At 52.4% G+C, this 13,356-nt stretch overlaps 1 protein-coding gene across 1 annotated transcript in view; it reads right to left on the reverse strand.

Moving 5' to 3' along the window:
- Window positions 1–13,101, reverse strand: part of LOC117887019 (zinc finger protein 420-like) — a 42,056-nt gene extending 28,955 nt beyond the window's left edge. The window contains exons 1-5 of the mRNA XM_034789252.1: window positions 13,047–13,101; window positions 11,189–11,279; window positions 10,547–10,673; window positions 9,870–9,983; window positions 7,906–9,552 (exon numbers count right to left, since the gene is read on the reverse strand). Of these exons, the coding sequence (XP_034645143.1) occupies window positions 7,906–9,552; window positions 9,870–9,983; window positions 10,547–10,673; window positions 11,189–11,215 (1,915 nt within the window). The 5' untranslated portion in view covers window positions 11,216–11,279; window positions 13,047–13,101. The remainder of the gene's footprint in view (window positions 1–7,905; window positions 9,553–9,869; window positions 9,984–10,546; window positions 10,674–11,188; window positions 11,280–13,046) is intronic.
- Window positions 13,102–13,356: the final 255 nt, after the last annotated feature.

Consider the following 13,356-nt stretch of genomic DNA (forward strand, 5'->3'; position numbering starts at 1 on the left):
TGACCCCTCCCCATTGGCAGTCGCAGGATCTTTATTTCCCATTGGCCATTCCCCTTTCTTTTGGTGCTAGGGGAGGGCCAACCAACGCTCCGCCCCACTAAGTTTCAGTGCGAGGCCAATAGTTCCCTTACCCAGAGACACATCAAAATCATAATTTATTTATCGCTAGCTAGTTAAGTCTGCTGCTGTGAAAAATGATATTTGTATGTTTGTTCATATTTTTCACAGCCTCTCAGCTAGCTACTTCGGTTGCCAACTTGGTAATTTAAAAAAAAACGGACACTCCAGCAGGAGTGCAGGAACCTCCCCTGCCCCATCTCTTTCCCCTGAGATCCCACTCCTGCCCCACTCTTCCCCTCGAGGCCCTGCCCCAACTCTACCTCTTCTCCAAGGTTCTGCCCTTCCCCCATCAACTCCTCTTCTCCCCCTCCCTGCCTGGGTCAGGAGGGACTTGCCTGTGGAGCTAGGGCTGGGAATTGCAGCTGCCCAATGCAGGTAGGAGGCAGCCCCGGTTGAGTAGGGGCTGGTGTGAGTGATGACCCAGTGCCTCCCCACCTCCCCCACCCACAGTAACTAGACTTTGGTTGTCCAGTCAGTAGATCTGACCGCAAACTGTTAGGTCCCCTTTTTGACTAGACTTTCTGGTCGAAAACTGGGTACTTGGCCACCCTAGCAGCACCCAATGTGCAGTAAGTGCTGGGAACGCATCGGGGACAACTTCTGCTTTCTGATGGTGGGGGAAGTAACTAGGGGCAGCCAAGTTAGACTCAGTTCTGGCCAGCAGGGAGGAATTCATTGGTCTAAATGAAATTACTATAAGGTGGGTGCACAACTGGTTGAAAGACTGTACTCAGGGTAGCTTTCAATAATTTGGTGTCAAACCGTGAGGGGAACGCTGGGTGTACAAGAAGCCCCAGGTGGCTTTCCCTGCTCTTTGCAGGGAACAGGGAGTGGAGAGGGGTGAAGCCCACCCAGAGCTTGTGGGGCAGTCAGGCTCCTAGGAAGGAGCTGCCGCTGGAGCTGAGAGACTGGGCTCTCAGCTCCCCACACTGCCCCTCTTAGGTCGGTGGAAGTGCTCCTGGTGAGGACGCGCCCCACCGACCCAAGGAGGGTAGTGTGGACATCGGCTACTGCAGTAATTACTGTGGTGGCTGTAAGTCAACCTAATATACGTGGATTTTGGCTTGGCATGTAGACTCAAACAGAGGATGGGCTCCTGACTCCCTTATTGGCCGGACTGCCCTGCTAACGAGGCTGACCAAGAGTGTTAGCCTCTCCCCATTGGCCCTGGGGATTAGTCTCAAGGTATTTATTTCTCACTGGCCCTTCCCCTTTCTTTTGGGAGAGGGTCAACCAAAGCTTCCCTCCCCCATTAAATTTCAGTGAAGGGTTAACAGTCCCCTTACCCATAGACACATCAAAATCATTGTAATTTATTTATTGTTAGCTAGTAGCTCTGCTGCTGTTAAAAGTGATATTTGTATGTTGGTTAATATTTTCCACAGCCTCTCACTTAGCAACTTGGGTTGCCAACCAGGTAATATTTTAAAACCAGACACTACAGCAGGAGTGCCAGAACCTCTCCTGCCCTGCTTCTTCTCCCCAAGGTCCCACCCCTACCACTCCTAGTCTTCCCAAGGCCCTGCCTCTTCCCCCAAGGCTCTGACCCCATCCACTCCTCTTCCCATCCTCCCTGCCCCGGGTCAGGAGGGATTTGCCTGTGGAGCTGGGGCTGGGAGCTGCAGCCGCCCAATGCAGGTAGGGGGCAGCTCTGGCTGAGTAGGGGCTGGTGAAGGTGATGACCCAGTACCTCCCCACCCACAGTAACTCAACTTTGGGTGTTCGGTCAGTAGATCTGACCAGACATTGTCAAGTCCCCTTTTCGACTAGCCACCCTAACAGCACCCAATGTGCAATAAGTTCTGGGAACACGTCAGGGACAACTTTTGCTTTCCGATGATGGAGGAGGTAACTAGGGGGCAGGTGGGTTAGACTCAGTTCTGATCATCAGGGAGGAATTCGTTGGTGTAGATAAAATTAGTGTAAGGTGGGTGCACAACTAAAGACTGCACTCAGAGTAGTTATCTATGGTCTGGTGTCAAACTGGGAGGAGAATGGTAAGATGGGGAGGGGGGGACAGAAGCCCAAGGTGGCCTCCCTCACTCTTTATGAGGAAGAGGGAGTGGAGGGGGGCAGGCCAGGGGGGGAACAGGGCCTAGATGGGGGGCAGCTCACATTCCTGGGAGAGAGCTGCTGCTGGAGTTGAGAGACTGGGCTCTCAGCTCCCCAGACTGCCCCTCTTAGGTCGGTGGAAGTGCTCCTGGTGAGGACGCGCCCCACCGATCCAAGGATAGTGTGGACATAGTCTACCGCAGTCATTACTGGAGTGGTTGCAAGTCAACCTAATACAGGTCAGCTTAAGTTTGGAGTGTTGACGTACCCTTACAAGCAAAAGGAATTTCTCTCACCCAAAAGCGGTCCGTGCTCACTGGAAAGCCTTCCAACTAGGACTACTCTCCCGAGTTCAATGATGCTCCTATTGTATTTCAAGTGATCTTGCTACTGTAAGTAGAGATAGGGGAGCAGAGGTGGCCAGAGGCCTTTTTTCCCCCCTTCTTATACTCAGACCCTTTATAATGGAAAAGTCTTTGCTGAGTCATGGAGTCAGGCAATTCCATGGCCTATGTGAGCTCCAAACTGTCCTTCAGATGAACTGTAAATGTCTTTGTTTATCCTCTTCTTCCTATTGGTCGACGGCCAGATGATAGCTTTCTAACACCGCCGGTCGGTCCTTTGTCGTCTCTGAGGAGTTAGTCTGTGGGCGTTCCCCAGAACGACGACATATTTCAGTAACAAATAGGGTTACCATACATCTGGGTTTTCCCAGACAGAGCCTCTTTTATGAGCCTGCTTTCTCTGTCTGAGCGGGGTTTTCCCGTAACAGCAAATGTTGGGGGTTTTTGCAGAGCAGACAGACTGCAGCTCAGAAACAGCCCTGATTGGTCACCTGTCCAATTGGTCCATTCCCCTGCATCCACAGCTGATAGATTGCTGCCAGATCCCACCCACCCAGGGGAAGGGGTCCCACACGTAGGCCCTGACTGATGCCTGTTGTTGCGTTCTGGGCTTGTGCCAGCACCCTGCCACTGTGACAGCGACCGACACTGCCTTCACCTCATGAATACTCCCACCGCACCCCCCCCCAGCTCCCTACCCCTCAGTGTCCTCTTTTTGGGGACCTTGAATATGGTCACTCTAGTAACAAACATATAGTAAAATCTCACCATTCTACATGCAGTGGTGTTACACACATTTCAATAAAAAGAACAGGAGCACTTGTGGCACCTTAGAGACTAACAAATCAGTTTTCCAATTGATTCTTCACCGGGCACTCTTTATATCCAATATATCATAACCGACTTGAAGTGGTTAACATGAGGTACAGGGGGTTAGTCACAAGAGAGATGCAGTGTGGGGTGAGTGGGGCACAGACAGTCTCTCTTGTCTCCACGCAGGACGCTGCAGTAAATGGGGAGGGAGTTGTGACAGGTTTCTCCTAAGGTGCCATCTAGAACTGGGGTACCACTGAGCCCCTCTATCCAACCAGCCTGTGGTCCCTATACACTGTACTGCTGTGATCAGCCTGCCAGGCCCTCTCCCAGGCGTCACACATACAGGTAGGGACACACCCAGCTGAGTTCATACAGACTCTGTGATCAGCTCTGCATGGGAAGGCACAGCTAAGGCACCAGAGAGTTCCTAAGCCACGCACCCCGTTCTGGAGTTGAAACCCAAAATTATACCATCCTGTGTTTCACAGGGAGCTGTACAGTGTAAGCTCCTGAAATTCGCCCCCTCCCTCAATGTGGAGAGGAATATACACAGCTTTCTGCCCCAAGTTATGTCTTCCCCACACACTGGTTTTAGATAAAGCAAAACCAAGTTTATTAACTACAAAAGATAGATTTTAAGGGATAGCAAACAGCTCAAAGCAGATTACCTAGTAAATAAACAAAACACAATCTAAGCTTAATATACTAAAGAGATTGGATATGAATAGCAACTTCTCACCCTAAATGATGATTTAAGCTGGTTTCAGGGATTCTTAAGGGGCAAGCTGCACTTGTTTGCAGCTTAAAATCCCTAGGTATTCCTTTCACAGGCTAGAAACCCCTCTAGCCTGGGTTCAGCACTTCCCCCCAGTTCAGTCCTTGTTCCTTAGATGTTTCCCAGATTCTCCTTTGGGCAGGGGGTAAGGGAAGAACCATGATGATGTCACTCCCCTGCATATGGTGGGAACCCTTTGTTGCCAAGCTTGGTTCCCACGCCTTTCAGTGGAAAGACACTGGTTTTCCAAGATGGAGTCCAGTACTAGGTGATCTGGTCACATGACCCTATAGCATCACAGCAGCCATGACTTGGAGGTGGTTTGTAGCTTCCTCAGGAAGGCTCCCTGGTGGGAGATTAGCTTTGTTGAAGACCTATTGTTCTCCCTAATGGCCCTTCCCAGCCAGCCATTCAGACTGACAATCTTTTGCTTAGTGGGCGTTCCCCAGGTGTAAACACATTTGTAATACAGATACACAGTCAATATTCCTAACTTTAGATACAAAAATGATACACACCTACAAATAGGATAATCATATTCAGTGAATCATAACCTTTTCAATATCTCACATGACCTATCGTGTATAAAATACATCATAGTTATGCCACAACCATATCATAATAGTATCTCTATGAGGAATATGGGATGCAGTGTCACAGTGACCAACTGCGCTGTCAGGTTCCCCATCTCCCTCTGGCCTCCATGCTGGGTGTTGGCCTGGCTTCAAGGCTGGCCCGGGTCTGTTGACGTCCCTGGCTCTCTTCTTGCCTGCACTCAACCTCGGCATCTTCGCAATAGGGAGATGCTGCCCCTCCTCCATCATTCTTTTTGGGATGTTGTTCACGGCCCTTTAGAGCTCAGGCGCAACTTCACACGACACTCACAGTCCAATTCTAGTTTCTCTCTGGCACTGGTGCAGCGAGTTCACAGTTCTGAGCTTCAGCCATCTGTCTCTGAGGAGCAAACCCAGCAGTTTCCCAGCTCTGTTCCCCCCACCTTCTCTGGCTCCCGATGGTATCTCACATCTCTGCAGGGATCAGGCAGTAACTTCATTCCCCGTTTCAGTCTCAGCCTCTCGCAGTGTGACTTTAGCTCGCACCATCAGTGTTTGTGCTGAGAGATACTGACCACTGTCATTGTTCAAACCACACACAAAAATCTCATGACAAAGGGTTAGATAAAGATTAGAATAACAGCTAAAAAAGGACGATTTTGGCAAATGACCATTTGTCTCATGAATTCCTCAACAAATCTGAGCTACATCCTGTCAAACTAAACCAATATCGAAGTATGTGACCTAACGACCTTCACGAAGAGAGAAAAACCCACAGTCTAGGGTGGCCTATAAAACACTTCCACATTCATAAAGTGAAATCTCAGAGAATCCTTTAAGACTCAAAATCAGGGAGGAAAATGGTACCTATTTTCTTCTGAAGTGGCTAAAAGGGCTTCATTTCTCACCTCATTATTTGGTTGTATTAGTTGCAAAAGTTTTAGCATCAATATAATTAAAGAATGAGAAAAAAAATATATAAAAAACCTTCCCATCTACAAATGATCTGGATTAGCCTAGAAAAAGTCAGGAAGCAATTTTACCAATAGATGGAAACAGGGCTATACGTTCTGAAAGGTCAAATTGTGCTTTGAGGCTCATTGGGGTTTCCCCGCCCACTCCCAGGTGTGTGACACTTCCTTCTCCAGCACTCAGGAGTCTGACTTAAGATCATAGACATCAAAACTGTGATTCCTAAACATGGAGAGCCAGGGACACGGTGGTAAGTGACACCTTGGAAGGTGGAGGGATAGGATGGAGACAGGATAAAACTCTCCATCACTTGGACAGAGGCTGCTCTATCGAGAGTGGAGTGTGATGGTGCTGGGGGAAGGAGGAAATCCCTCAGACTCACCCCACTGCCCTAAATTAGCACAGAAGTTAAAACACCACCTTTTACTGTCCTGCTCCCACTTTTTTAGCATCTAGTTAATTCTGGTCCATAAGGGAGAAAATGTACAAACACCTAAATGCTTTTCAGCACGGCCTGGAGTAATGTGAGACTATTTGGGAATGAGACAATCCAGCCCCAAAGGGGGAACTCAGGGACTAATGATCACCCTGCAAATGGGAGGGGGTCAGAACACATAAGTAAAGGTACGATCTTGTTATGGATTCGCAGAAGTCACGGAGTCTGTGACTTCCAGAGATCTCTGTGACTTCAGCCCATGACGGCTTGGAGCTGCAGGGTCCTCCTGTCACCCATGGCAGCCGAGAGCTGCCCCCCGGAGCTCTGAGCTGCTGCAGGCTGTGTGGGTATCCCACAGCTCCCAACCATCGTGGGTGGCCCCCAGGGCTTTGAGTCACCGTGGGCGGCTGGGGCCCCCCACCGCTCCCGGATGCCACAGGCAGCGGGCGGGCCAGGAGCTCTGAGCCGTGAACAGTGCAGGGACCTGAGAGCTCCCAGACAGAGCCCTCGCGAGATCCCAGAGCCCCAGCAGCAATGGGTGCTGGAGCCTTCTCCCTCCCCATTTTGTCATGGATATTATTAGTAAAATTCCTGGACTGGTCACGGGCTTCCGTGAATATTTCTTATTGCCTATCACCTGTCCATGACTTTTAGTAAAAATATCCATGACAAAATATTAGTCTTACACATAAAATGCTCAGGGTGAGTTTACACTAGGAAATCCAGTGCAGGGTCACAAAGATGAGCTGGCTGATCCTGACCATGATTCCTACCATAGACAGACGCTTGGAGGCTGATGCTGGGGAGGCAGAGGTGGCATTTCCAGGCCTCCCACAAAAGGCCCTGTGGGAATCAGCCCCTCTCAGTGGTGCTGTCTGAATGCAGAGGGGGCAAGGAGAAGGGGCAGAGGGGGTGAGTGAGGAGAGGCAGCACCTCTCTACCCCTGTGCTCTCCCGCGCCTCTTATCCTATCATCCCCAAACACTCGATAGCCCCAGCACCCAGCTCCCCCTGCTTCCCAGCTCCCCCAGCCCCAGCCATTCAATCCCGTTTCCTCCCCCTAACCTATTGGTCTGTTCCCTCAATATTTGATCCCCCGGAGCCCAGCGCCCTCAGGGATTTGGGGAGGGGAGGAGTTTCCTGCCCCGGGTACACTCGCCCTGCAGGGAACAGCTCCAGGTAAGTGGGGGAGCCCAGCCCAGGGGTTGGTGGGGGATGGGGACAGGTGTCTGAAGTGAAGGTGGGGCCTGGCCCAAGTGTCCTTCTCCTCATCTCCATGGCAGGGGGATCCTGGCTGGGAGGGGAAGGGAGAGGGGGGGGAACTTTAGCCAGGCAGAGGGAGCATCTGGAGAAATTTCTTTCTTTCCCTTCCCCGACCTGTGGCCCATCAGGTCAGCGGCCAGGACTGCAGCAGGGAGGAGGGGCTGATGGGGGCTTCTCCTCCTCTGTCTGGGGAATCTGTCACTGACCAGCTGCTACTCGGCTGCTGGATCCTCACCCCAGCGATGGGTAGATGGACCCTTGGGAGTGAAATGCCCCTGATGTGTGTGGGAACGAGGAAACGGGTTGGTCACCACGGCCAGCCCTAGTCAGGGGACTGAGAGAATTTCCCTGCTGTGCAGAGGAGTCTCTGATGTCCAACATGGTGTTAGCTCCACTTGAAGCATTTTCCACACTGAGAACCTCTCAGATGTTTCTTCTCTGTGCGGATTTGCAGGTGCCGGATACTCCGGGAGCACCAAATGAAGCTTCCCCCACATTCTTTTGTGTGGGTCACTGATGTGTGAAGTTAAATTGAATCTTTTCCTGCAGTCAAGCTATTTCTAGGATCTCTCACCCTTGTGGATTTTCTGATGTTTGGTGAGCTCGGAGCTCTTACTGAAGCTTTTCCCACCATCAAGGCATTTATAAGGTCTCTCTCCCACGTGGATTCTTTCATGTTTAATAAGGGATGAGTGCCTAGCAAAAGTGTTCCCACAGTCCAAGCATTTATGGGGTTTCTCTTCTGTGTGGGTTTTCTGATGTGAATTAAGGGTTGATTTCAAACTGAAACTTTTCCCACACTCAAGGCATTTATAAGGTCTTTCTCCTGTGTGGATTCTCCCATGTTTAGTAAGGGATGAGCTTTCTATAAAACCTTTCCCACACTCGAGGCATTTATGGGGTCTTTCTCCTGTGTGGATTCTCCCATGTTTAGTAAGAGATGAACTTTCCATAAAACTTTTCCCACACTCAAGGCATTTATAGGGTCTCTCTCCTGTGTGGATTCTCCTATGATTAATTAGGGATGAACTGTGCTTAAAACTTTTCCCACACTCAAGGCATATATTAGGTCTCTCTCCTGTGTGGGTTCGCTGATGTGTAATAAGATTTGAGCTCTGACTAAAACTTTTCCCACACTCAAGGCATTTATAAGGTCTCTCTCCTGTGTGCAGTCTCCCGTGTATAAGAAGTTGTGACTTCTGACTGAAAGTTTTCCCACAGTCCAAGCATTTATGGGGTTTCTCTCCTGTGTGGACTGCCTGATGTCTAGTAAGTTTTGTTCTCTCAATGAAACTTTTCCCACAGTCGTTGCATTCGTAGGGTTTGTCGCCTGTGTGGATTCTCCTATGTTTAGTGAGGTTTGAGTGACGAATGAAATTTTTCCCACACTCAAGGCATTTATACGGTCTTTCTCCTGTGTGGATTCTCCTATGTTTAATAAGGTACGAGCTTTGACCGAAAGTTTTCCCACAATCCATGCATTTATACGGTCTTTCTGCTGTATGGATTCCCCTATGTTTAATAAGGTTTGAGCGCTGACTGAAAGTTTTCCCACAGTCCAAGCATTTATGCGGTTTCTCTCCTGTGTGTGTTTTCTGATGTCTATTAAGGGTTGATTTCAAACTGAAACTTTTCCCACACTCAAGACATCTATAGGGTCTCTCTCCTGTGTGCAGTCTCTGATGTGTAAGGAGGAGTGACCTCTGACTAAAACTTCTCCCGAACTCCAGGTATTTATAGGGTCTCTCTCCTTTGTGCAATCTCTGATGTATAATAAGGTTTGACTTCTCACTGAAGCTTTTCCCACAGTCCAGGCATTTATAGAGCTTCTCTCCTGTGTGGGTCCTCCAATGTTTAAGAAGGTTTGCACTGAAACGGAATCTTTTCCCACACTCGAGGCATTTATAGGGTTTCTCTTCATTGTAACCTGTCTGCTGGACTGTGGTTTCCTTGGGATCCTTCCATCTTCCACCACGTTGAATGGATTCATCCAGTTTCTTCCCAGGATAGTTTCCCAGTTGCATCTCTGACCTGTGTTGATCTCCCCAGGCATTTCCCTGTTCCAAGCACTGGGAAAAATTCCCTTCAGCTCTTCTCAAAAAAATCTCCTGTGGTTCCTCTTTCCTAGGACTTTCCTGCTGCTGATTCTCCTCCTTGTTCTCACTCCCTGTCCTATCACCTGCTGGGGGAGAGAGAATCCAGACAGGAGTCACTGCCAGTGCTGGGGAGAAAGGACAGAAAGGGGAATAGCAGAGGGGTAACAAACAACACAGTGACTGATTGGGAGATTGAGACATTGGGTTCTGCAGCCACATCCCAGCCAAACACCAAGTCAGGGAGGACATTCCCGACAGCCAAGAGGATGGGTGGGAAGCTGTGACTGATGTTTTGCTTAATGATACGACACCTGCTGACTGCAGCCCTCACCTGGGTGAGATGAGGCAGAACTGAGGGCTCTCACTCATGGCACATTTTGGGAGTCCCAGTTTTTTCCTTCATTCTCTAGATGTTTCTGTCTCAGTTTCCCTTACTCCTCACCTGTGCGGGTGCCTCTTGGGCTTTCCCTTTCCTTGGCAGCCTGGAGATCAGGGACCCACGGCTCTTCCCCTCGTTCCAGACGGGCGATCAGGTCAGGTTTGGGAATGGGAAACCCTGCTCAGGGGGTGAAATCAGGCAAGGTCATTTGTGACAAGGAACATTCCCTGAGTTTAATTAAACCCTATATGGGATTGTGGTAACTCAGACCCCTTGGGAGCAGCAGACATCTGGGGGCTGGGAGGGAGGTGTTGTTACACCCTCACTTGGAGGTCTCAGGATAGGTGCGCTTTGGGGGACTTACTGACACACACACACAGTTTGGGTGTTAAACTCCTGCCTATTTCCAAGCCTGCAGAACCTAGAGCCCTCCCCACGGCTGGAGCTAGTCCCAAGAGGGACGGTGAACGGTGTGTGAAGGAGAAATAATACAGGCAGGACAATCCCCTGCTTCTGGCCCCTTGAAAGCTGGAGAGGTGGGGATGAATTAGTCTGTCCATTAGGTTCCTGACTCCCCTGTTCCATGGAAGGAGGTGTGGAGATGAAAGTGTCTCTCACACTGGAGCTGTGGACCATGCGACCCTCTCCCTCCAATCCAACTGGCCAGGGAAGAACCTGACCAGAGTCAGATATGCAGACCCCAAGGCTTCTCCATAACCGAGGGGACGGGAATCCCTTACCCAGCGAGATCACCATTTCGTAGTTCTCCTGCATGACGTCCCTGTAGAGGGCTCTCTGAGAGGGGTCCAGCAGAGCCCCCTGCCCCTGGGTGAAATACACAGCCACCTCCTCGAAGGTCACCGGCATCTGAAACAACAAGTATCTCATACTCAGCACCTGCTGCCCCAGCCACAATCCCACTATTTATAGGGGAGGAGGCCCAGAAAAACAGAATCCCACCCCCACCCTGCTCAGAGTAGCCAGGAGGCTTCAGGGGGTGAGAAGAAGGTGAGAGCTCCTTGTCCTCCCTAGCACATGGAGCAGGGCAGGATCTTCTCATTTCCCACATGCCTGCCAGCCACAGGCTGATACGGAAAGCAGAGCTCTGAGCCAGGGACAGGAATCCCCACAGCTTCCCTTCATATTTCACAGCAGCTTCTGGGTAGTGGGTCCAGGCTCCAGCACTGGGAGTCTGGTCAGTTTTCCCAGCCTTTCCCAGGGGGGTGTTTCCTGTTTCAGAAATGGGGGAATCCCCCCCGACAATGGGACTTTTTTAGAAAATCAGGCCCGGGTTCAATGTGTCACAGAGAGTTTACACACCATGTTCCCTCCCTGTTTCATCCTGTGTCTTTCCTGTCCCTCCCCCTCTACATCACCCCCACCTGCAGAGCTGGTTCCATCACAGCCATTTCCGTTCCCTGTCTCCTGGAAGACGGGACGATCTGGAGTGAAATGTGGACGTGATTCCTCAGCCTGTCAGGGCAAGAGGGGCAATGGGGGAGGTTTCAGAAGGGGCTTGAGTCCATGTCACACCCCCTCTTCCTGCAGAGAGATGCCCCTTCTTCCCTTTAGACAGGCCTCCTCTCACCCGTCCCCACCCCTTGGAGCAGCTTCTCCCTCCAATTGCCCCACCTGAGGCAGGCCCCATGCCCCAAATTCAGTTCCCCACTGAAGCAAGCAACAGGTTGCTCGCTCCCACCCACCTCTTCTGGGGAACTGCCTGGTAACAGAAACATTTTTGGACTGTTTTGAACAAGAACCGAACACTGACTGGTAACAGAACTGTATTGGGGTGTCTTAAACCAGAACTGAACACACCAACTGCCACTGAACCAAACCAAACCCCAGTTCCACTCCTTGAGGCTCGTGGTGACTCTGGTTGGACACAGAATCCTGCCCCTGTTCAGTCCTGTCAGCCCAGGAGTCAGACCCCCCAAATGATGAGATTGTCTTTAAACACAAATATGAAATTGGGAGCAGGGTATGTGGGGGGAAGGGTTGTGGGTGGATATTCGCCTTGTAAATTCTTGGCCCTACGGGGGAAGTCGCCTGCCCGCCCCCTACCCCTAGGGTGACCACCTTTCAAAAGGAGCACACATGCAGGAGCCGCAACCCCCTCTGTGACCTCGCCCCACCTCTCCCTCGAGGCCGGACCCCCTGCTTCTCCTCTTTACCCCTCAGAGCCTAGAGCCGGGCCATGGAATGATAAGAGCTGCTCAGGGAGCCCAGGCCACTACGGGGATCCCGGACCCACCTGTGCATGGGGCTGGGATGTGAGAGAACATCCCCCAGACTGTATCCCCACCCTCCAGCGTGCACTGCCCAGGGTAAGTGGAGGCTCTGGGGCTCCTCAAAGCAGCCTGGGGTCCCTGAGTGGCTCTTGTTATGGCCTGACTCTGGTTTCTGGCCTGGCCAGGAGGTGGGGCCTCAGGGAAGGAAGAGGAGTAAGGGGCAAGGCCTCATAGCTCACCTCAGCCCTGCCAACGGGGAACAGGCTGGCGCTGCCCAAGCCTCGGGCAGGCGCAGAGCCCTGGCACCGGGAATCCGGGACAAATGGTGTCCTGGAGTCATTCAGCCCAGGACCGGGACTTGAACTCTGCACTTCAGGCCTGTCCTGCCCAAATCGGGACAGACGGTCACTCTGCCCACCCCACACTGCTGGTTTGGCCATTTCTAGGGAAACAAATCCCCACTGGCTGCTGGGCAGGGCAGCCCCCTCACCCTCCCTTACCCCATGGAGTGGGGGAACTTCCTTGTATCTCTCCAACCCCTCTGCTGTCTCCCTGCCCCCGGGCTCTCCCTTCCCCCACCAGTCTCCTCTAGCTCTCAGTCTCCCCCCAGCCTCCCTTCCCCACATCCCCCCTTTCCCTCGCAGTGACCCCCCACATCTTCCCTCCATTCCAGCCCCATTCCCCTCAGCCCCATAATTCCCCCCACAACACCCCATCCTCCCTTCAGTGCAACCTGCCCCCCATCCTCAGTGCAACCTGCCCCCCACCTCACACTTCCCTGTTCCCCCCTTGGCCACACACCCCGCCCCTCTTCAGCCCCCTCCCGGCTCCCCCGACGTGTGTCTGTCCCAGCCCCCAGCACGACTCCCCCCGCCCCGCACACACCGGGAGCTGGCGGCAGCTTTCCCGGGCCCCGGGCGGGAATCGCAGCCAGCTCCGCGGGGAGCAGCCTGGGGCCAAACCTCCCCCTGCAGCCCGGGGGTGACGGGGGGGGGCGGGTCTCTCTCACCTTCCCTCCGAGCGGGGCCCCCTGGGGCAGGGCCGGGCCGGGAAGGGGCCTGGCCGGGCTGGGGGCTCTGCCCTGGGAGAGGCTCCTGGGGAGCAGCGGGAAGGGCCCTGCTGGAGATTCCCCTCTCCCGGCTGCAGCCCGGGCTCCGGGCTCCCAGCACCAGCCGCCGGGGCTCGGGGATCTCGCCAGGAGCCTGGAGCCAGAGTCCCCGCAGCGGCTGCGAGTCACTTCCTGCTGCCGGGCCTGAGCCCAGCGATCGCTCCCCCCAGAGCCGCCTCCCAGCTGCTCCTGGGTCCTAGCGATCAACCCA

The sequence above is a fragment of the Trachemys scripta genome, chromosome 14 (assembly GCF_013100865.1).
Source record: "Trachemys scripta elegans isolate TJP31775 chromosome 14, CAS_Tse_1.0, whole genome shotgun sequence".
In the NCBI taxonomy this organism is placed as follows: domain Eukaryota; kingdom Metazoa; phylum Chordata; order Testudines; family Emydidae; genus Trachemys; species Trachemys scripta.